Source organism: Phacochoerus africanus, chromosome 5 (assembly GCF_016906955.1).
Source record: "Phacochoerus africanus isolate WHEZ1 chromosome 5, ROS_Pafr_v1, whole genome shotgun sequence".
Classification (NCBI taxonomy): Eukaryota; Metazoa; Chordata; class Mammalia; order Artiodactyla; family Suidae; genus Phacochoerus; species Phacochoerus africanus.
Window position 1 is genome coordinate 42840935 of NC_062548.1, and position 22625 is coordinate 42863559.

The 22625-nt window shown below is 50.9% G+C and overlaps 2 protein-coding genes across 4 annotated transcripts in view; one reads left to right on the plus strand and one right to left on the minus strand.

The window, feature by feature from the left end:
• The window catches only part of HMOX2 (heme oxygenase 2), a 29219-nt gene extending 21783 nt beyond the window's left edge, over positions 1 to 7436 (minus strand). Inside the window, exon 1 of the mRNA XM_047780636.1 lies at positions 7328 to 7436. The gene's annotated coding sequence lies outside the window, so the exon portion shown is untranslated. The remainder of the gene's footprint in view (positions 1 to 7327) is intronic.
• Positions 7437 to 11476: 4040 nt separating this feature from the next.
• NMRAL1 (NmrA like redox sensor 1) lies at positions 11477 to 18811 on the plus strand. Of its 3 annotated transcripts, XM_047780641.1 has the most exons (6): positions 11477 to 11669; positions 11850 to 11930; positions 15058 to 15296; positions 15750 to 15999; positions 17315 to 17505; positions 18524 to 18811. In XM_047780641.1, exons 2-6 carry the CDS (start codon positions 11891 to 11893, stop codon positions 18701 to 18703), a joined length of 900 nt encoding a protein of 299 aa, XP_047636597.1. In that variant the 5' UTR covers positions 11477 to 11669; positions 11850 to 11890; the 3' UTR covers positions 18704 to 18811. The 3 variants fall into 3 exon arrangements, with proteins under 3 accessions (XP_047636597.1, XP_047636598.1, XP_047636596.1); XM_047780640.1 differs by lacking the exon at positions 11477 to 11669 and having other exon boundaries at positions 11715 to 11930; XM_047780642.1 differs by lacking the exons at positions 11477 to 11669; positions 17315 to 17505; positions 18524 to 18811 and adding an exon at positions 17135 to 17308 and having other exon boundaries at positions 11710 to 11930.
• Positions 18812 to 22625: the final 3814 nt, after the last annotated feature.

A 22625-nucleotide genomic window follows, 5' to 3' on the forward strand; every position in this document is an offset into this window, starting at 1 on the left:
TGTTTGACTCCGAGGTCCTGAGGGCAGACCTGGAGCCTCACCCACACTAGTCAGTTAGGGCACTTTAACTGCCCCCCTCCTGGGAACCAGATTAGATCACAGTGTACGTGAGAACACGCTGTCCTCTGCATGAGCACTAATGCATGTCCCATGACATGCAGTGTTTGATAGAAGGCTGTTTGTTTACAAGGAATTCTAGGGTTTCTGTCTTTAATCTTCCACCCAAATACCTCTTCACCCAAATACCTCTTCACTGGAAGATACACATTCAGAGACGTGCACTTCTGAAGATGGACAGCAAAGGTATTTGTCAGAATATAATAATTATGAGCCTTTTTGGGTTGCAAATCCCTTTGAGAATCAGATGAAGGCTTCAGACTCTCCAGGTCAATTACGTATTTTTAAAAATGTAGCCTACGCCATTCCAGAGCAAGCACAGGCCCCTAAAGTTCTGATGACCCAGCACTCAGGTTAAGAATCCCTATTCTAGGGACAACAACAACAACAACAAAAAAGACAAAAGACAAAAAGAAAAAAAAAGAATTCCTATTCTAGAGGAGTCATGTTAAGAGATATTCTTTTTGTGGGTAGTATGTTTTCAGTAAGACCCCTGAGTGCTTCATTAAAGAGAGGCTTCCTTCCTCTCTTCTCTTCCCTACTCTTTTACCTAAGCCAGTAGGTTCAGTTCAAGTTACTGCCTTGTCCATTTCTCAGCTCTTCACTTCCCTGACCTCCCAGAACGCTGAGTGTCAAAACGACAATCATAAACTGTACAGAGCCAATTCACTTTTTCACACACACCTCCCCAAGGTAACTGCCAACTCCCAGTGAACAAACTGCTGGGTCTGCTGTTGTTTTGCACACCCCCTCGGTGCCAATACTCTGCACACAATAAAGGTAACACAGGCTTGCCAAATGGACAGATAGCACTGTTTCTTTGTCCTTCGACCTGCAGGCATTTGCATTTCAATGTTTCGACTTTAAAACCTGGGCATATGCCACATACAAAAGCCAAGAAAAGCCACATGCAAAGGCAAGGAACCATAACCTACAACAGTCAGTCGCCCGACTGCCTTCCTCCAGGGTCCATCAGTGTAACTTTTTGCAAACACAAAAAGTGTTATAATGCAAGACAAACACTGACACTGAGCACGAACACTTAGAAATTTTACTTAGGCTGAAAAAAAACTAAGTGTGTAGTAAAAGAACAGAGTATTTTAAATTATTTTCTAATTAGTGGACTATCTGCCATTACCAAACGAAAGAAGACCCTCCCCTCCCCTCGTCCTCCTGTAGAAAAATCAAGAAAATAAGGTTTAATGCCACTTCACTACGTCTGCTTTTCTCATCTGCCTTCAAATACTACTACCTAGACCCCTCTCTCAACCCATGCTCAATTCTGCTCACCAATTCCTCCCTTCATCTACCTCCCCTCCTCCAAACTGCCCTATAAATAGTTCCAGGTGACAACAGTTCCTCTGCAGAGCCCTAGTGGCCTTGCCAGAGAATACGGCAGATCCAGTATTAAGAAAGAGATGACTACACTTGGGCATGTGACATGTCATGTTATCATCAACAAATATTTATAATGCTCATGAGGTCTAAGATTTTGCTTGGGACTTCAAGGAGCTGTCAACAGAGAGAGAAAAGGAGAGAGGGAGGGAGAGAGGAGGAGGGAGGGGGAGGGAGATGGAGAAATAGAAAGATAAATAACATAGCAGGTGTACTATAGTATAAATACTAATTATGCCGTAAAGACAACAGTGCTAAAGATAGAGCCGTGTGTTCCAGATTTTCCAGGACAGCTCTGACTCAAACATCCTGTCTCACCAACCCCTTCGGGATACCTGTAAACTCAGACTATGGATCCCAGTATTTGGCATAATAAATACAATCACCACACCGACTGATGAGGCAGGCCAGTCAACTAGATTAGCTAAAAGCATGATGGCAGATTGTTTTAATCATGTCAGCACCTTCCTACAGCCCTCAGGTAAGTGTGGGGTTGAATACAATACAAGACAGTGAAACTTGAGTCTTCTGAGACTGGGAGAGCTCACTAGACAAAGACGGGAAGATGGGAGTATTTAGAAAAAGTCAGGCTGGACGCAAGACACTTGTCTCTTTATGCCATTCTTTCCCAAAGCCCTTTTAAAGTTCCTGAGAACTATGACAATCATTAGGCCTATGATACTCCTGGGAAGGAAACAAATCTATTCGTGTGACAAAAATTAATTTTTCCCCTGAGCAGAAAGAAGAGAATATCCACTTGCTGGGCCTCTGGCATAAACGCTGACAGCAGTCACTGTGTTCAGCAAGCCCCCCCTCCTATCCTCTCTGCTGTCTTCCTCATGTACCTGTCACCTACTTCTGCCTTCTTGCCAGTCTACTCCCTCTTTTATCCAGCCTGTCCAGCTGTGGCGAAGTTTGGGTCCCTGGCCGGGGAACTGCCACATGCCACATGCCCGGGGCACCGGCAAAGAAAAGGCGGGGGCGAGGAAACAAGAATCACACGGGAAACTTCAAAAACACAGGTTCCCAGACTCCATCCCAAACTCAGTGAACAAAGGTTTGGAAACCCCTGTCATAGATGGAAAAGCAGCAATCAAGGCTCCAAAGTCTCGAAGGCTCATCAAGTATTAACCTCATTTTTCAGGCATGGGGTTTAAATGTTTTTCTCTTGGAGTTCCCAGTGTGGCTCAGTGGGTTAAGAACCCAATATCGTTTCTAAGGATTCAGGTTCGACCCCTAGCCTCACTCAGTGGGGTAAGGATTGGCATTGCCACAGCTGCGGCTGGGATTCAATCCCTGACCCAGGGAACTTCCACATGCAGCCATTAAAAAAAAAAGGAAAGAAAGAAAAACAGCTTCCTTTTTTGGGAGAAACAAACCACTTTTTTCTAATATAAATTAATACGTATGTTTTTGGATACAGACACCTGCATGAAAATGATAGTGCTGAACAGCTATCTGTGAGTGAAAATAATGGTTACAAATTGATTAATTAGCTCAATTTTCTCCTTAATTCAATCCTTTTAAAAGTACAAACACAAAGTCAGTGTAGCAGTTCCCTGGTGGCCTAGCGATTAAGGATCTAGTGTTGTCTCTGCTGTGGCCCCTGGAACTTCTCTGTGCCACATATGCAGCCAAAAAAAAAAAAAAAAAAGGCAGCTGATCTGCAGACTTTCACAGAGAGGTACTTTCATAGAGAGAGATACAAGAACACATTTGAAAAAAGAACCCTCCTCAACATCACATCACTGAATAGCAAGAAGACATGCATTCCAACACAATTCCTACTCCATAAGCAGACCAAACAGCCCTTGGATTATTATTAAAATATTTGCTTAAAAGAAATACATCACATAGAGAAACGCATGTTTGCTAAAAGCCTTTTAAAACTACATCAAAGCAACATTAAAGCCCGCTCAATGAGAAGAGCTTCATAAATTTAACTGCTGTCTTGAAATGCCTAGTTAAGGTTTCAGAATATTACCTTGTTAAGGTCTGAATATAGATGTGGTTGATATGACGACCCAGAAAGAGTTCCTGGCTCCATTTCAGCCAGCCACGACTGCAATGTAAACGCAATCCCCTCACGGGCTGATCGTAAATACATTCCCTTTACAACAGCTATGCACCTCTAAATTATCTATCATCAACTCCAAAAAACATCATTACTCTTTTTTGCTTTTCCAGACACGCCTGCAGCATGTAAAAGTTCAAGGGACAGGGATCGAACCTGCACCACAGCAGTGATTCTAGCCAAGGCAGAAACTACACCAGGTACTTAACCCACTGAGCTACCAGGGAACTCCATCATCATTATTCTTTTTTTTTTTTTTTGCTTTTTAGGATCGCACCTGTGGCATATGGAGGTTCCCAGGCTAGGGGTTGAATTGGAGGTGTAGCTGCCGGCCTACACCACAGCAACTCAGGACCTGAGCCGAGTCTGTGACCTACACTACAGTTCAAGGCAAAGCTGGATCCTTAAGCCAGTGAGCACAGCCAGGGATCGAACCCGCATCTTCATGGATCCTAGTCAGGTTCCTTAACCACTGAGCCATGAAGGGAGCGCCCCATCATTGTTTTTCTTAAATAAAAAGACAGGTCACACAGAAAGGATTTATGAATAGTTATAACTGCATATTTGTAAGTATGTGTAATACTGCTAGAATAGACTATTTGTTGTGAGCTGCTGTATTTCAATACTGTGTGTCAAACTTATTAGAAATTTTAAAAGAATGAAAGCCATGGAGTTCCCATCGTGGCACAGTGGAAACAAATCTGACTATGAACCATGAAGCTGCGGGTTCAATCTCTGGCCCCGCTCAGTGGGTTAAAGATCTGGTGTTGCTGTGATCTGTGGTATAGGTCACAGACGTGACTTGAATCTGGCATTGCTATGGCAGTGGTGTGGGTCGGCAGCTGTAGCTCCAATTCAACCCCTTGATCCCCTAACCTGGGAATCTCCATATGCACAGGCACAGCCCTAAAAAGCAAAAAAAAAAAAAAAAGAATGTAAAGCCAGCTGCCCAAATTAGCTGACTTTAAAATGTGTAATATGGGAGTTCCCTCATGGCTCAGGAGATTAAGGATGCAGTGTTGTCACTGCCATGGCTCTGGTTACAGCTGTGGGGAGGGTTTGCTCCCTGGCCCAGGGAATTTCTGCATGCTATGGGAGAGGCCAAAAAAAAAAAAAGTGCAATATAATGGGGGACATCTTATGGACTGCATGGCAAATACATGAAGTCAATATGGAAAAGTAAACCACAGAATGAACAATATCACAGAGCACCTCAGTGGTCACCAGAGTGAAACACCTTCCATATAAGAAAAAAAAATGGGAAGACTCCTCCCCCAGTATAAATAGGTAATTATATTAACTGTTCCAATTAAAGACACCCCCCCCACCACCACTTGCTGGCAAGAGTTAATTGGTAATGGCACTGCTGCTCAGCAGGGCCAAAATATCCTAAGGGATTATTCAGATTACCCGAAAAGACAGAGCTTTCATCTGACGCTTTTCACACAAACAAACCTGACAAATATAATAAATTAAAAGGCAAATAACCTTCACTGTGTTCAACACAAAAGGAGACATGACCCAGATTTCTTAATTCTCCCCTTAAGTGCTATGAGAAAAAGAGATTGCATTAAACGTCTATTTATAACTTTTTAGTTAACTATGGCCAATAACACACAAGGAGGTAATTCATTGTTCCAATTTTTTATTTTTCTCTCCAAAGAGTTACAAGTTAAATTCTAAATTTTACACTGAAATATACAATCCCAATTTTCAAAAATATCTTTCTCCCAAGCAGTCATACTTCAGTTTTTGGTGCAAATCTGACACAGAGCTCAACTGTCCTATGAAGAGAGTCAGTATTTTAAAATGAAACCAGGAGTTCCCATCGTGCTCAGCAGTTAACAAACCTAACTAGTATCCATGAGGACATGGGTTCAAGCCTGGCCTCACTCAGTGGGCTAAGGATCCAGCCTTGCCATGAGCTGTGGTATAGGTTGCAGACGCAGCTCAGGTCCCGAGTTGCTGTGGCTGTGGTGTAGGCCGGCAACTGTAACTCAAATTCAACCCCTAGCCTAGGAACTTCCACATACCACGGATGCGGCCCTAAAAAAGACAAAAAAAATAATAATGATAAATAAAATGAAACAAAAAATATCAAGGTAGCCCAAAGGCCGGAGATGTCTCTCCAGTTTTGCTTTTCAACAGACTCAACGACAGGTGAGCCAAAAGCAATGAATATTTTACTTTCTGTAACTCATCTTCTCCTCGGCACTGTCATTTTCTAAAGCAGTTCATACTCCTGACTCTGTTGACTCACAGGATCTCACCTTACTGGTCCAGGCAAAGGAAAAACAGAAATCAAGTCAGACAATGGGGAAGACACATGTTTTTCCTCTTCTCATCCCCAGGCAAATGAGGTCACTCAATGAGTATGTTTCCAAGGTCCCTCCAATTCCCATACCCTCACCAGTGACTGGCCTTAGATACTGTATTCGAAAACTTTTTCCAAGTTCACCCAGTAAACTTGTAAATGCCCAACTGAACTGTCAGCTCCTTCTAAGTATGGGATGTTTTGTCCTGTGATGTTTCTTTTAAAAAAAAAAAAAAAACCAATGAATAAAGCACAGATTTACTCATTTATATTCTTTATACGTCTCAGAAAAACTAAAAATTTTAATAGGGCAGTTAAAACTTAAAAAAAAAAAAAAAAACCCACCCTGGTTAATGCCATAACAGAAACTTAAAAATAAAAGCAGTAAGCTCCTGTTTCCTGCTACTTGGGAGGACAGTGTAGGAGGAGGGGAAGACAATTTAATCCATTTCCAATCTCTACAACTCTACTTAGGAAAGAGCATGGGATCTGGGGACAGATGACCAGGTACAAACCATCTGTGCCATCTTCTTGGTTGGGAAATGCAGCTCGAGGCTGTCAACCTGAGACTCGTCGTTAACCCCACGTTACAAGTGGGAAAACCATCAACTCAACACGGCTTTGTGAGGGGCTGAGGGAGAGGACTTCCTGAACCCGAGCGCACTAGACGATGTGTATCCTTTCTCAGTCACGCTCCGCTGTGGGTGCTTCTAAGAGCCACGAAAACAACACAATAAGCACGAACAGCCCCAGCCACCGTTCCTCGGAATCAATTTCAACGGCATGACAAGGACAGGCCTTGTGCAAAGACTGAGCAAGGCGACCCTGGCAGCTTTTACGTGGCAATCAGTACACACCTAGGCACTGCGATTATGAGGCGACTGGTAGACTTCCTGCCAGACAAACCCACCGGCTGCCCCTGACGTTGGTCTCTCGCTATCTGGCGGCCGCAGGTCCCTCGGGAAGTCGTGACAGGGACTCAAAGGGCCCTCGGAACGAGGTGAGTCAGGAGGAGGAAGGGCAGAGCCCGGGCCCAACAGCTCGACGCCGGCCCAGGTCCGGGTCCTCGCCCGACCAAGGTGGACGTACGTGCCAGCTGGCAGATACCGGCTGCGAGCCCCGCTGGGGACACCAAGTCCGACCGCGACCCGGGGGTCAGCTCCCCCGGGGCACTTGTGACGCCGGCGGGGGGTGGGCTCAACGGGGACCAGCGCGAACGGGCGGTTCAGGCCTCCCCGGGCCTCCGCAACCACGTCTGGGAAGCGGGGTCCCCTCGCCCCGCTCCCGGCCGCCCCCCGCCCCGGCCCGCCCTTGCTCCCTCAGGTGGGCGGCGGGCCGTGGCCGGCCCTGCCCAGCTCCCGAGGGCCCAGGCCTGCCAGGCCCTCCGAGGAGTCGGAAGGAAGACCGCGCAGACCGCAGACACTCACCGGCCGCGGGGGCGCTTCGCCGTCAGCCTGCACCGCGTCCGCGCGTCGGTCGGCGACTCCCTCGGGCGCCGCAGCGGAGCGCGCGGCCCGACGTGCGCACGCGCGGAGGCGGGACCTGCGGAGGACACGCCCCTGCGGCGGGCGCGGGGCTGCGCTCCCCGGCCCCCGGCGCTCCGCCCCGCTGCGGAAGTCCGACCGCCGGGGAATGAAAACTTGGCTTGGTAGGAGGGGTGTTTATGAGGAAGCCCTGGGCTTATCGCTTTTCTTGCTCCGTGTCGCCACCGCTTCAGGCTCATCGCGTTGGGCTCCACCTGCCCCTTCTGTTCGAGCCACACTGGTTTCCAGTCATTTCCGTAACCATCCACCTGGCTGCAGCTTGAAAGACTGGTTTTGTCCGGTATTGGCAAAGGTGTGGGGAATGAACAGTAATTCTTGGAATTATTGTGGAAGGGGGAAACTGTCTGGCAAGATGTGTTAAAACTTGGAATAGGTATTCTCTTTGATTCAGTGCTTCCACTTAGGGGGTAGCTGTTCTAGACAAGCACTAGAAGCCAAAGAGACACCAACAAGGACGTTCATTGCAACACAATTTCAATGACAACCTTCAAACAACCTAAATATTTGACCATCAAAAGGGGATGGGATGGAGTTGACAGAGGCACATCCTTTCAATAAAGTTGTGCCAGTCAAAAGGAAGGGTGAGAAGTTCCTTTGTGGCGCAACTGGCCGGCTATTGCTGCAGCTTGTGGCACAGGTTGCTGAGCCACAGTGGGAACTCCTATAGTCGATTTCTTAACCTACTGTGCCACAGTGGGAACTCCTCACAATGTAATCTTTCCATACATATATTTAGGCACGTAAATGCATCCAAAAGGAAAATTTTACACACTAGAATGATAGAGGGATGTCGGGGTCACTTGTGCTGTATCTGTACAATTTAAATTTTTTATAAGAATGAATAAATGAGTCACGCATTATTTGGCTATCAAAATCAAATGTAAAAGAATGAATTTCTTTTTTTTTTTTTTACACACTGTACCGCACCTTGCCCCAAACACACACATCAAATTGGTTTAAACCAAGTGACACTGATTGAAGGAGGGGTTGCCTCAAGAGGTCAAATGAGATAATGTGGGGCTAAGTCTGTGCCTGACACATAGGAGGAGCCCAGAAAAGGCTTCCCACTGTTATCATCACTTGTACATGTCACTGGGCTGGGTAACAAGTGTTTTGCAGCAAGTCCTTGTCAGATATAAAATCCCACAAGAAATGCTGAGTCACGGCTGAGCATATGCCAGTCCGTAGCCAAATCGCTTCCCTCAGGCTTTTGGGGACCATCAGTTTGCTGGGGCTTCAAGAAACAAGAACTTCACCCAGGCTGCCCGTCTGCCTGCCCACTTTGGGACAGCTCCCTGGCACCAGCATCACTGACCAGAAGCCTGGGGAAGATATCTGTTCCTTGTCACTCATGGCCTGTACTGATCTCCAGTCTTAACGTTTAGCAAGGCCAAAGGGCACTGGAGTCGCTCTGGTCTGTCCCAGTGTGGCCCTGGGATGCTACTCCCAATTAAACCTGGAGGCCAAGGACGGTCAGCTTCATAGGCTTGTGATCAGAGCAGTCATACTGGGTCCCAAACCCTGGGCCTTGGGCTTGAAATTCTTGCTAATATTTTTAAATAAAGAGCCCTGGGAGTTCTTGCTATGGTGCAATGTGATCCACGTGTCTTGGAGCACTGGGACGCAAGTTCCATCGGGTGCCTGGCATAGTGAGTTAAGGATCCAGCGTTGTAGCAGCTGCAGCTTAAGTCACAGCTATAGCTCAGATCTGATCCAATCCCTGGCCTGGGAACTCCATATGCTTCCAGATGGCTGAAAAAGGGAAAAAAAAAAATCAATCAATAAAATAAGATAAGGAGCCCTGCATTTTCTTTTTGCACTGGGCCTTGTTATTGCAACTGGTTCCACCGGGGATCTTCTTGTTTGGATTTATTTCTTTATAGTAGAGGCCTCAGACCATTGAGTTTTGTGGTTTAAGCCATGCAGTGGAAGGGAAAACCTTATCTTTTATCAGAATAATATGCACTTGGGTTCCATTTAATAAGTTTTTATTGAGTTCCTACCAAGAGCTGGGCACTGTGCCAGCAGAAAGAGAGAGACAAAAAAAGACATGGGACCAGCTCTCAGGAAGCCCTCAGTCGATACGGTATAGATAATTTTGCCAGTGGAATAGAGATGGGAGTGAAATAATAGTCACTGTAGCCTAGAGGTCAGGGAGGGCCTCCTGGAGGAAGTGATGATTGTGTGGAGTGTTAGGGAATGAGTAGGAGTTGGCCCTATAAGGTGGTGGGAGGAAGGTATTCCAGGCAAACTGGAATTTTGCTCAGAGGCATAACATGACGGTGTGGAGGAGACTCTGTACAATTTATGCAAGCTAAACACTGTTCACATGATTTCTTCACTTATACACACAAGTAAACATAAATGTGTGTTTATTAAAATAAACACAAAAAGAGAGACAGAAAGAGGAAGGAATTCCCCGTTGGCTCAATAGGTTAAAGAGCCAGCATTCGGGAGTTCCCGTCATGGTGCAGTGGTTAACAAATCCAACTAGGAGCCATGAGGTTGCAAGTTTGACCCCTGGCCTCGCTCACTGGGTTGAGGATCCTGTGTTACTGTTGGCTGTGATGTAGTTTGCAGACGCGGCTCGGGTCCGCGTTGCTGTGGCTGTGGCGTAAGCCGGCGGCTACAGCTCTGATTTGGCCCCTAGCCTGGGAACCTCCATATGCTGCGGGTGAGGCCCTAGAAAAGACAAAAAAAAAGAAAAAAGAGAGCCAGCATTTGTCGCTGCTGTGGCATGGGTTTGATCCCTGGCCTGGTAACTTCCACATGCCACAGGTGAGGCCAAAAAATAGATAAATAAATAAATACATGTATCTTATAATACCTAGACACCAATATTTTACATACATAAAATACACATGACCGGAGTTCCTGTTGTGGCTCAGTAGGTTACGAACCCAACTCATATCCAAGAGGATGCGAGTTGGATCCCTGGCCTTGCTTAGTGGATTAGGGACCCCCACATTGCTGTGAGCTATGGTGTTGGTCACAGACTCAGCTCAGATCCTGAGTTGCTGTGGTGTAGGCCAGCAGCTACAGCTCGGATTCGACCTCTAGCCTGGGAACTTCCATATGCCTCTAAAAAGGAAAAAAAAAAACCCCAAAACCAAAAACACATGGCCTTGTGGGTTATCTCTTGTGGGTTATCACTACTACCAGATTCAGGAAAACCATCAGTTTTAGTTTGATTTCCCAGTAACTGCAGTGTCTAGTAGATGTTTAGGCAATCAATCAGCAAATATTTATTAAGCACCTACTTTGTGCCAGGTACTATTTTAGGCACTGGAAATTCATCAGTGCCTACTGTTATGAAGCTAACATTCCCAGAGGGTCTGTACACACTTTGGAACAAATGAAGAAGGGAAAAAAAAAAAGAATGCTCTTATCTAGTCAGCAGTACATTTTTAGAAGAGGAGAGAAGAGAATCATTTCTGACTTTTAGAAGAATACAAAGAAATCTCTTTTCTCCTAAAAGAATTCAAACCCAGGCAAGTCGTGGCAACCTCAAATGTCAGCCATACAGGAACTCGAGAGCCTCTGGTGTTAACTCCTGGGTATAGATTTACTTATCTTTGAGTGACACCCTATAGTGCAGAGCTTCATGCAAGATTTAAAATTTTTGAAGTTCCTGCTGTGGTGAATCGGCATTGTAGCAGTCTCTGCAGTGCCAGCACCCAGGTTCAAGCACCCGACCGGCACAGTGGATTAAAAGATCCAGCCACAGGGAGGTCGAAACTGCAGCTTGGATCAGATCCCCGGCCAGCGAACTCCATATGCCATGGGCTGGCCAAGAAAGAAAAAAAAAGATTGAAAAAATTTAATTATTTTGTTTGTTTATGCTTTGCGTAGTCTTCATCCCCAGCATCCAGCTAAGCAGCCCTCTGCGTGTCTGTTTAGGTCAGACCCGATTTACGCAAATTCGGTGTTACGCAGGCCTGGGGGCTGGCGGGACGAACCATCTGTGCCCGCGGAGGGGGTGGTGGGTCAGCTCCGTTCAGAGTCACGACCAGGACGGCGGGGGCTCGGAAGCAGCCCACACTGCGGTCCTGTCACACAGGGTGGCCGTAAAAGGTGGCTTTGCCAGGGTGCGACTGGAGCTTCGGGCGGGGGTCGGCGCCGGTCGCAGACTTCTATTCCCCCCCTCTGCGGTGGACTCGGCTGCAAAAGCGGAGGCCCCCCCTCCCTTTCCCCGACGATTTCCCACCTAGGCGGTGGCAAGGAGGTACACGCGAACTGGGGGAACCGGGGGTCGGGCTGGGGGGCCATGTCCGGCCCGAGGGGGTGGGGGTGGCGGGGTACCGACCTCTCCCGGCCGGACCGCCCCCTCGGTCCTACGCGGCGCACGCGGGGTCGTTCCGGGCGGTGATGCCCGGCCTCGTCGCCGACTCTGCGCCTCTCACAGCGCTCAGACCTCTCCCGACCGCGTTTCCCGCTCCCGGTCGCATGGCGGAAAGGAAACTGGTGGTCGTGTTTGGAGCCACTGGTAAGGGACACCCCAAACGGAGGCCGCGAGACGCAGGACCCCTCGCCAAGCCAGCCCAGGGGTCCGGCCGGCCCAGCCCCACAGAGCCAGGGACCACTCTCAGCGCCAGGAAACGTACCCCGGGTCCTGGAGGGAGATGTGAGATGGCTCGGACCCCTGACCCAGGGTGGGGCCATGGAGCAGGACCTGAACGCTGATTCCTCTTGTAATTTTTCAAAAATTAATTTCTTAACTTTGAACTACTAGTGATTGCACTGTAACATCAGAATTAAATCTCCCTCCTACCTCTGCCCTAGAAACCCCACCCATTACCGTTACCAGGTTTCTTTCTCTCTCTCTCTCTTTTTTTTTTGTTTTTGTCTTTTTGCCTTTTCTGGGTCCGCTCCCGAGGCACGTGGAGGTTCCCAGGCTAGGGGTCGAATCTGAGCCGTAGCCACTGGCCTATGCCAGAGCCACAGCCACGCGGATCGGAGCCGCGTCTGCAAACTACACCACAGATCACGGCAACACCGGATCAATAATCAACTGAGCAAGACCAGGGATCAAACCCACAACCTCATTGTTCCTAGTCGGATTTGTTAACCACTGCGCCACGACAGGAACTCCATTACCAGGTTTCTTGAGTCGTGCCTGATATTTAGATACATATAAAGATACTCTGGAGTTCAATGGTGGCTCAGTGGTAACGAACCAGACTAGTATCTATGAGGACTTGAGTTCCATCCCTGGCCCCGCTCAATGGGTTAAGGAGCCAGTGTTTCCCGTGAGCCCTGGTGTAGGTCGCAGATGTAGTTTAGATCTGGAGTTGCTGTGGCTGTGGTGTAAGCTGGCAGCTGCAGCTTGGATTAGACCCCTAGCCCAGGAACTGCCACATGCCACAGGTGCAGCCCTAAAAAGACCATAAATAAATAAACTATAACAGCTTTACTGAGATATAAATCACATACCATACAATCCACCCATTTAAAGTGTGCAGGTCACTGGTTTCTAGTATATTCACAGAGCTCTGTAGCCATCGCCACAGTTGTATAACATTCAGCAACCCAGAAAAGAAACCCCACACCCACGAGCAGTCACTCCCCATTTCCCACCTTTCTCCAGCCCTTGGAAACTGCCAGTCTACTTTCTGTCTACAGATTTGCCCATTCTGGACACTTCATATAAATGAAATCGAACAATACATGGCTTTTTGGGTCTGCCTTCTTTTTTTTTTTTTTTTTTGGTCTCTGTCCTTTTAGGGCCGCACCCGCAGCATATGGAAGTTCCCAGGCACAGCAACGTGGGATCCGAGCCACATCTTCAACCTACACCACAGCTCATGGCAACGCCAGATCCTTAACCCTTTGAGCAAGGCCAGGGGTCAAACCTGCGTCCTTATGGATGCTAGTCAGATTTGAACCACGAGGGGAACTCCAGATCTGCCTTCTTTCACTGAGCATCATATTTTCCAGGTTCATCCACATTGTGGCGTGAATCTGTACTTCATTCCTTTTTACGGCTGAATAGTATTCCATTATAAGTATAAACCACGTTGTGTTCATCCGTCACCCATTGATGGACATTTGTTTCCACATTTTGGCTCTTATGAATAATGCTGCTGTGAACCTTCCTGAACAGGTCATTCATGTCATTGTATAATTTTCATGGGACTACACCTAGGAGCAGAATTGCTAGATCACATGGTAGCTGTGTTCGGCTCTTTGAGGAACTGCCACTTTTTCAAAGTGATTGTATTATTTTATGTTCCCACCAACACTGAGGGTAGTTGCAGTTCTGCAATTTGCCTTTTCCACTCCAGGACATGTTGTGGTCACCTGTCTTAAGACACACAGATCTGGAGTTCCCTTCATGGTGCAGTGGTTAATGAATCCGACTAGGAGGTTGCGGGTTCGATCCTTGGCCTTGCTCAGTGGGTTAAGGATCCGGCGTTGCCGTGAGCTGTAGTGTAGGTTGCAGACGAGGCTCGGATCCTGCGTTGCTCTGGCTCTGGAGTAGGCTGGCAGCTACAGCTCTGATTAGACCTCTAGCCTGGGAACCTCCATATGCCACGGGAACGGCCCAAGAAATGTCAAAAAGACAAAAAAAAAGACATACAAATCTGTCATATTCATTTTAATCACCTTTGGATGGATTTATCATGTATTTAATCAGGTTCTTAGCAAAAAACATGCAGATTGTAAATTTTCACTATTGATAATAATATACAGCCTTTTTTTTTTTTTTTTTTGGCCATGGCACATGGCATGTGGAAGTTCCCAGGCCAGGAGTCAAACCTGAACTGCTGCAGTGACAACACCTGATCCTTAAACTGCTGTGCCATAGGAGAACTCCTGTAGCCAATATTCTCATACATATATTTATGGTTTATTTTCCTTTTGATGATTTTAAATTTTTTAATGTTCCCAGTCTTTTTTTTTTAAGGAAGAGGTGATATTTTATTTCTTAAGTTAAGCAGTGGGCTCATGGGTGTTGGTATCCTTTTTTTTGGCCATACATGTGGAACTTCCCAGGCCAGGAATTGAACTCACACCAAAGTTGTGACCTGAGCCACAGCTGCAGCAAAGCCTGACCCATAACCTGCCGCACCACACAGGAGCTTCCTTGACATCCCCTTTTGTATGTGCTAACTATTTCATAATACATTTAAAAATTTTTGTAAATGGTGTGTGAACCTTGAAAAATTGTGCCTAGTGAAAGAAGCGAGATGTTGAACCCTGCATATTATGTAATTCCATTTATATGAACTGTCTACAACAGGCAAATCCACAGAGACAGACAATAGATCAGTGGTTGCCAGGGGCTGAGGGGGAGGGGAAAATGAGGTGACTGTGGATGGGTATGGGTTTTCTTTTGGGGGCAATGAAAATACTCTAAAGTTGACTGCAATGATGGTTGCACATTTCACTCTGAATATACGAAAAGCCATGGCACTGTACGTTTTGATATTACGGTAAATGAATTCTGTCTCAGTGGAGCTGTTAGTTGAGAGGTGGTGTAGGGCAGGACAGTGGGAACTGCAGGTGCAAAGTATCGGGGGTCTCCCTGTGGTGGCACATTCCCATGGGGCTTCACCTTGACAGGCCTCCCAGGCAGCTCCCACCCTGCAGGTTTTTCTGATTCTCCGCAGGTGCCCAGGGAGGCTCAGTGGCCCAGACGCTTCTGGAAGATGGGACGTTCAGGGTCCGAGTGGTGACCCGAAACCCTAGGCAGAGGGCGGCGAAGGAGCTGAGGCTGCAAGGTGCAGAAGTAGTGCAGGGAGACCAGGATGACGAGGCCAGCATGGAGCGGGCCTTGACAGGGGCACACGCCGCCTTCATCGTGACCAACTACTGGGAGAACTGCAGCCAGGAGCAGGAGGTCAAGCAGGTGAGGGTGGGGAGGAGGGCACGTGGCTGTCCCAGTTTAACGACGAAAAGGCCAGGATGGTTAGACCTCTTGTCCTGGATGGCACAGCTGTGCACGGCAGAGCCAGTCTGGAACCCAGGTGGCCTATTGTGTGCTTAACCGCTGAGCTGTGGCACTTCCTGAGGGGACCGCTGGGGCTGTCTTCTCCAAGGAAGACCCCTCAGCATGGGGACAGAATGGGAAGGTGGGGGTGGGAAGCTTGGAGCAGCTCGGATGATGGAGAGAAGTGGGCTGGGGCTGTGAGGGTGGCGGGAGGCTTGTCATCCCGTGGAGGATGGGGCGCCATGGGTGAGCCACGCATGGCAGAGGGGCAAGTGACCAGGCACGGTGGCCACTCCGGCAGGAGAGCCAGCGCCATGCGTGACGCACACATCCTTCCTCTGAGCTTTGTGGTTTCTCCTTCCCCGCCCGCAGGGGAAGCTGCTGGCCAACCTGGCCAAGCGCCTGGGCCTCCGCTACGTGATCTACAGCGGCCTGGAGAACGTGAAGAAGCTGACGGCGGGGAGGCTGGCGGCGGGCCACTTTGACGGCAAAGGGGAAGTGGAGGAGTACTTCCGGGACATCGGTGTTCCCATGACCAGCGTGCGGCTGCCCTGCTATTTCGAGAACCTCCTCTCGGCCTTCCTGCCCCAGAAGGCCCCGGACGGAAAGAGCTACTTGCTGAGTGAGTGCCCTCCCCGCTTCCTCTGGCGCCCGCTGTCACCGTGCAGAGCTGCGGTGGCGCCACGTGGGCTTGTCCTCAGGGGGTCCCGGGTCCGAGTCCCGGCTCTCGCATTGGGCACATTGGGCCTTGGCCCCCCGTGCGTGAGATGAGCTTGCGCGGCAGCGACCGGGAGGCGCGGCCGTGGGGACGCCGCGCGTTGCTGGCTCGGGGCTTCCGGGAGATGCGTGTGCTCACTGTCATCCGTCGCGCAGGAGAGGCCTCGGAAGGCGAGGTGCAGCTGCACCTCGAGGAATGCGCTTGCTCCTCAATGCCTGTTTGCGGGTCTGGAATCCGCTTGGCGGGAACGGTATACAACCTCTGACCTGCTGAGCTGGGCAGTGGGTCAGCTCGGGGGGCTCAGCAGGTAGAGTGGGAGGGAGGGGTCGGTGCCCCCGGCTCCTTACCCCTGCGTGAACACCGCTCGCCCCTGCTTGGGTCGTGCCCGTTGCGGGGGAGCCGTCTGCTCCTGGCGTTGGTGCACTGGCACCACCCTCTCCAGTTTGCGAAGCTCTGGTCAGGGATTTGCTCATGTTCTGTCTCTGAGTTGGAGCTCCACCCCACAGGATAGACAGGCAGCCACAGTGGCCCCCCTCCTTTTTTTTTTTTTTTTTTTTGGCTGTGCCTGTAGCAGGCCTAAGTTCCTGGGGCCAGGGATCAAAGCAGCACTACAGCTGCAGTGACAACCTGGATCCTTAATCCGATGCCCTACGGGGGAAGTCTGTGATCCCTTTTTATAGGTGAAGGAATTTTATAGGGCAGGACCTGGATGCCCCAGGTGTCAGATCTAGACACAGATCTGCCCCTCCACCCCCCAAACCACACCTCAGTAGGTGAAAGCACAAGTGGTTTACTGGGCACCTGTCACGCTCCCTGCTCTGGGCTCAGTTTGGCCTCAGCTAACCAAGCACCCGTGGGTGAAGCTTTGCACCCCCACACAAGCATCCATGTCAGGAATGGTGCTTGACAGAGTGCTCTGGGGCCTGCTCCTCGGGGGCGCCCATTCTCCCGGACGCCTTTCAAAGCCCCTGCTTCTCCTTCGCCTTGTTCCTGCCTCTGCACTGAGAGGGGTGGCAGGTCCCACGTTCTCTTCACCCAGGGTGGAAGCAGCCGGGCTCCAAGGGTTTGAACGGTGTGCCAGGTGGCAGAGCTCGATGGCGTCCGGTTTCCTGACTGCGTTCTGCTGCTGGCAGCAGGGTGTCCAAGTCGTGCCAGGTGCTGGCCAGTGAGAACCACTCCCTTGTAGACACGTGTCACTAGGTCCCTCTCCCACTCCCAGGCTTGCCCATGGGTGATGTGCCCATGGACGGCATGTCGGTGACCGACCTGGGCCCCGTGGTGCTCAGCCTGCTGAAGATGCCAGAAGAATACGTGGGCCAGAACATCGGGCTCAGTACCTGCAGGCACACGGCGGGGGAGTACGCCGCCCTGCTCTCCAGGCACACCGGGAAGACCGTGCATGACGCCAAGGTGGGTGGTGTCCCAGCTCCCACGAGGGCACTCGACAGCCCCGGACAGTGTCACAGTTGCCCTCACGCTCTGTGCCACATCAATCCAAATTCGTCACCACTGAACGTTTATGCTGTGCTCTTCTTGGGAGCCAAGCGTGGCCACCGAGGGACATTTCTGGCTTCGGCAGTTGACGGAGCGTCGAGGAAGTTTTCCAGGAAGAGGGGACAGTAGGGGCCAAAGCAAGGAGCAAAACCGTAGGGCGACCTGGGGTTCTCCGTGGAAGGGGAGGGAGGCCAGAGTAGCACTGCCCCACCCCGGCCAGGTGGGCAGGGGACCCTCGGGCTTCCTGTCCGGTCTTGGGTGCCTTGTTTCGTATCATTAAAGAAAATCTGGGGCACTCCAGGTCCTTCAGTGACAAAAACCACCCCTGGAGCCCCCAGACCCAAGCAGAGCAGTGATGGGGGGAGGTCATGGCAGGACACGTGTCAGGCAGGTCAGGCCCCAGCCTGCGGTCCTGCTCCCAGCCCTTGACACCCACCAGTGTGTGACCAGGGCCCTGCCCCTGACCCCTCTGCTCAGTTCCCCCATCTGTGAAGAGGGTGTGTGGAGTCCCTGGCCTTGGGCAGCTCTGAGGGTTAAATGACACAGGCTCCTGTGGCACCGTGAGTGCACTGGAGGGCGGGGCTTCCTATGGAAACAGAAAGCCTGAGGCAGCCCTGGAGGATTTGGGGGCTGAGTTCAGACTCAGTTTGGTCAGGAAAGGGGAACAGCTTTGATTCTGAGCAAAAAAAGTGCAGGAGGGGACTGAGAAGTTTCCAGGGCATGATCCTGGAAAAACAGGATTTAAATTGCCCTAGATCGCTTCTCGGCCTTTTGGCTAAGATCACCTGTAAATTGCCCTAGAACAGTGGTTTTTGAAGTTTATCTTTTCAGTAGTTTTCAGGTGAATTAGTGAGGACCAGGGTGGGGACTGAGGTGCTGACAGCGCACTCCGCGTGCTGCGTTGCCGACCCTACGAACTCCCCTCTGCTTCCAGACCACCCCCGAGGACTTCGAGAAGCTTGGCTTCCCCGGTGCCCAAGACCTGGCCAACATGTTCCGTTTCTACACCCTGAAACCCGACCGTGACATTGAACTGACCCTGAGGCTCAACCCCAAGGCCAGGACGCTGGAACAGTGGCTGGAGCAGCACAAAGGGGACTTTGCCAGTCTGTGACCCTGCCACCTCTCAAGCCCGTGGGGGGGGGGGAGGTGCAGTCACAGGGATCCTTTCTTGTGTGATCCAGAAGTTTATTTTTTAAATAAAGGCCGTTGTTCTCACAGATGGCTGCCCAAGAAAAGCGCTTTGTTTCATGGACCGGGGTTGGGGTGGCAGCTGCTGGAGCACCAAGAACATGAAAATTCCAACAGGAAGTGCTCAGGGGTGGGAGCCGAGGGGACCGCCCCACCCTGCCAGCCAAGAGCGACAATTTTTAACTTCCCTGCACACACACCCTTCGTCTTCAGAAAGTGACTGCGGCCACCTGCATGTTTCCTCTTTGGTTTTAGGACCGGAAGCCCAGCCCTTCTGCCTCCCAGGGCACAGATGCGGGCAATCTCCAAACAGGCTGGAAAGAAAGCTGAAGGAACGCGGCCAGGCTGTGGACCCCAGGTCTTGAGAACTGGACGCTGCCTGCAGCAAAGGCTGGGCAGGGAAAGCAGGGAAGTGATGGCCTGATCCTGCTGGTGGGCGAGTCCCGGGCACTGGTATGGCTTCCATCTCCTGCTCACTTCAGAGGAATGAAGGCCCCGAGGACCTAGCTGGGCAGGCTTACTGGTGTCTCCATGGGCTTGTGTGACCTCCACCACCACATCTCCACTACCAAGCTTGGCCTTGGCCCCACAAAGCCACTGCAAAGGGTGGTAGCCGGATTCATTGAAAAAGCACTTCTCTGACAACTCAGCAGCGCTTAACCAAAAGAGTCACGCACCCTGCCTCGAGCTTGGTTTGGCGGAAAAGCCAGAATGAAGATGCAGGATGACCAGGGCCTGTAAGGGCTACAGAGAGCAGAGGCACATGACATACTGGGGCAGCCGCTGCAGCAGGGACAGCCTCCCAGACAGGGTGGGAGGGAAGGGACGTGACGACACAGATTTAGGCCCATCCGTGCCGGCAGGAGAATATAAGAGGTCACGTGTCCGGCCTGTGCCGCCCAGGACCCGGGACAGGTAACTTAGCTGCCCAGGGCCATGACTCAATGCGCCAAGATCCTGGTGTGGCCTTTGGTCAGTGCCAAGCCTGGGGAGAGCCTGCTGTGCCAGGTCCAGGGTGAACCACAGGGACAAATGCCAGGCTCCAGCTCCTCCTCCTTTACAAGCAGCAGGACCTGGGCGTGTCTTGGAGCCTCTCAGGTCTCTTGCTCACCTGGTGCCACCTGGCTGGGCTGTTGTGAGGGCCTCATGAGGTCATCGATGCAAAGAGGTGTCTCACAACCCTGGGCCACCCTCTTCCTCCTCTCTGCCACACATGGTCAAACCTGCTAGCTTCCAGTGCCCCTCCCACATGTGGCGAAAGCAGCCAAACCCTGGTGGGAACAGCTCATGTCCCAATTCCAGTGAAATGGGTAGAACGGTGCACGCAGCTCAGGATGCTCCATGTGCTGTGACCCAGCCACCTGCACAAGAAAACCAGCCCTAGGCAGCAAAACAACTCTATGCTACCGTGACGGTGGATACCTCTCCTTACACTCCTGTCCAACCCACAGGATGCACAGCGAGAGGGAGCCCTAATGTAAAGGATGGACTTCATGGGAGTTCCTGTCATGGCTCAGTGGTGAATAACCCGACTACGATCCATAAGGTCGAGGGTTCAATCCTTGGCCTTGCTCAGTGGGTTAAGGATCCAGTGTTGCCATGAGCTGGGAGGGTAGGTCCCAGACGTGGCTCGGATCCCCCGTTGCTGTGGCTGTGGTGTAGATCGGCAGCTGTAGCTCCAATTCAACCCCCAGCCTGGGAACCTCCATATGCCGCAGGTGCAGCCCTAAAAAGACAATAAATACAAAAATAAATAAATAAATAAAGCATGGACTTCATGGATGTGGGTTACTGGTGGGTGTTGATAATGGAGAGGCTGTGCACGTGGTGGGGGAGAGGGCAGGTGGGAACGCTCTATACCTCCCTCTCAGTGCTGTAATGAACCTAGAAACTGCTCCGAAAAATAAAATCCATTAAAAAACAACACTAGTAACCCTAAAAAAACAAACAGAAAAGAGTTCCCATCATAGCTGAACAGTAACGAACCCAACTAGTATCTATGAGGATGCAGGTTCCATCCCTGGCCCTGCTCAGTGGGTTAAGGATCCCGTGTTGCTGTGCTGTGATGTAGGCTGGCAGCTGCAGCTCCAGTTCATTCCCTGGCCTGGGAACTTCCATATGCTGCAGGTGCAGCCCTAAAAAAACAACAAACGACCCTAGTATCTTAAACCATTTGACCTATGATAGACATTTGTGACCACCTGCTTCCCTTGTCTCTTGGCGACAACCAAACTGGCAGCTCCCAAGGCCCTTCCTGCACCCAGATGCTGGATCAGGTGCCCTGCCTGCCCTGCCCGCGCTACACCACAGGAAGAAGGCAGGCGTGGATGTACCCCCCGACCTGCTGGGCCATCTGGTCCAGCCCCACACAGCCCTACTGCTGGTTCTCAGCACCGGTCCCAAGTGGCTGGACACCATGTGTCCCTGGTCTTCTGAAACCTGGTCCTTGAAATACATTAGTTAGCTGCCAACTTTCTTTTTTTTTGCCTTTTTAGGGCTGCACCCTCGGCATATGGAGGCTCCCAGGCTAGGAGTTGAACAAGAGCTATAGCCGCTGGCCTATACGACAGTTCACGGCAATGCCAGATCCTTAACCCACTGAGCAAGGCCAGGGATCGAACCTGAAACCTCATGGTTCCTAGTCAGATTCGTTAACCGCTGAGCCACAATGGGAACTCCCCAGGTTAGCTATTTTTCAGAGTACAGTTGAGTGGCATTCAGTAAACACAGGTTGTGCGGCCATCACCACCATCCATCCCTGGAACTTTTTTCTCCCTTCAGCTGTGCCCTCCACTCAGCACACAGAAGTCCCCAGGCCAGGGATCAAAGCCACACCACAGCCACTGCAGTGACCACACAGGTCCATAACCCGCTGCGCCACAAGGGAACTCCACTTTTTTGTACTTTTAAATGCCTCATCTCATGCTCCAGCCCCACTCAGAGGCTGCAGAGCTGTCTGGGGACAAGCGCCTCAGGAGCCGGGGGCGGGGGGGCGATAACCAGACCCAGGCAGGCCCGGGGTGGGGCTGGGTCTGCGGGTGTCGTCCTCCACCTGCTGACCACCCAGGCGGGAAGGAGGCCTGGGCATGGCGGTGAGAGACCACTTTCCTCTTTCAGAGTCTCCCTCTAGACGCCTACTTTCAAGGCAGGCTGGGGTGGGACCTAGGCTGACCTCAGGAGGAAAACCTCAGCGGGATGAGCCGGTATCTAGCTTGCAACGCCACACCCCCGGGTCTCGGGTCCTACTGGGCCCACACTGAGTCTGCTGCAGGGGCCCAACACGCTTCTGTTCCAGGAAGGAGAATGTTCCGGAGCCCCTTTCCTGCCCAGCAGGTCTTTCCAACCTTGTCCCGCAACCCAGCAAGTGCCTTCACAGCCCAGCCTGTGGAGCCCAGAACCCTGGGTGGAACACAGCTTTGTGCTCGGGGCCCATTCCGGCCACGACAGCACCGGGGCTTTTATGAGAGTCTCTGCTGGGACTAAAATTTTAGCACAAAAAAAGGACCTAACATTCCTATGAAAATAGGGAGGGAAAAAAAATAATCCAGTGAGAGGCGGTGACTGGTCGGCAGTCAGGAGGCCACGCCGCACGTCTGTCGCAGTGCAAGGGTGTGAAAGGGAAAAGTGGCGTGCGAGCCCTGGAACACGGTTCAGAGCAGCGCATCATCGCATGGCAGCCTCCTGCTCCGGGGCCTGGCCGAGGCTCAGTGCCTGTCGGAGCGCCGCCCTCCCCCAGGACTGGACGGCCACCGCCTCCGGTCTCCCCGGGGAGGCCAGCCTGTAACCCCCTGCTGGGCCACCGGCAGAAAGCGGTCGGAACACTTTCAAAGAAGATATGACCAGAC

What these genes read in the sequence shown, in the direction of transcription:
- NMRAL1 (XM_047780640.1), top strand. Translation starts at nt 11,813, where the DNA reads ATGCCCGGCCTCGTCGCCGACTCTGCGCCTCTCACAGCGCTCAGACCT. An exon ending in AGGAGCAGGAGGTCAAGCAG is followed by an intron (nt 15,297 to 15,749) that starts GTGAGGGTGGGG and finishes CCCCGCCCGCAG; the next exon opens with GGGAAGCTGCTGGCCAACCT. An exon ending in CGGAAAGAGCTACTTGCTGA is followed by an intron (nt 16,000 to 17,314) that starts GTGAGTGCCCTC and finishes TCCCACTCCCAG; the next exon opens with GCTTGCCCATGGGTGATGTG.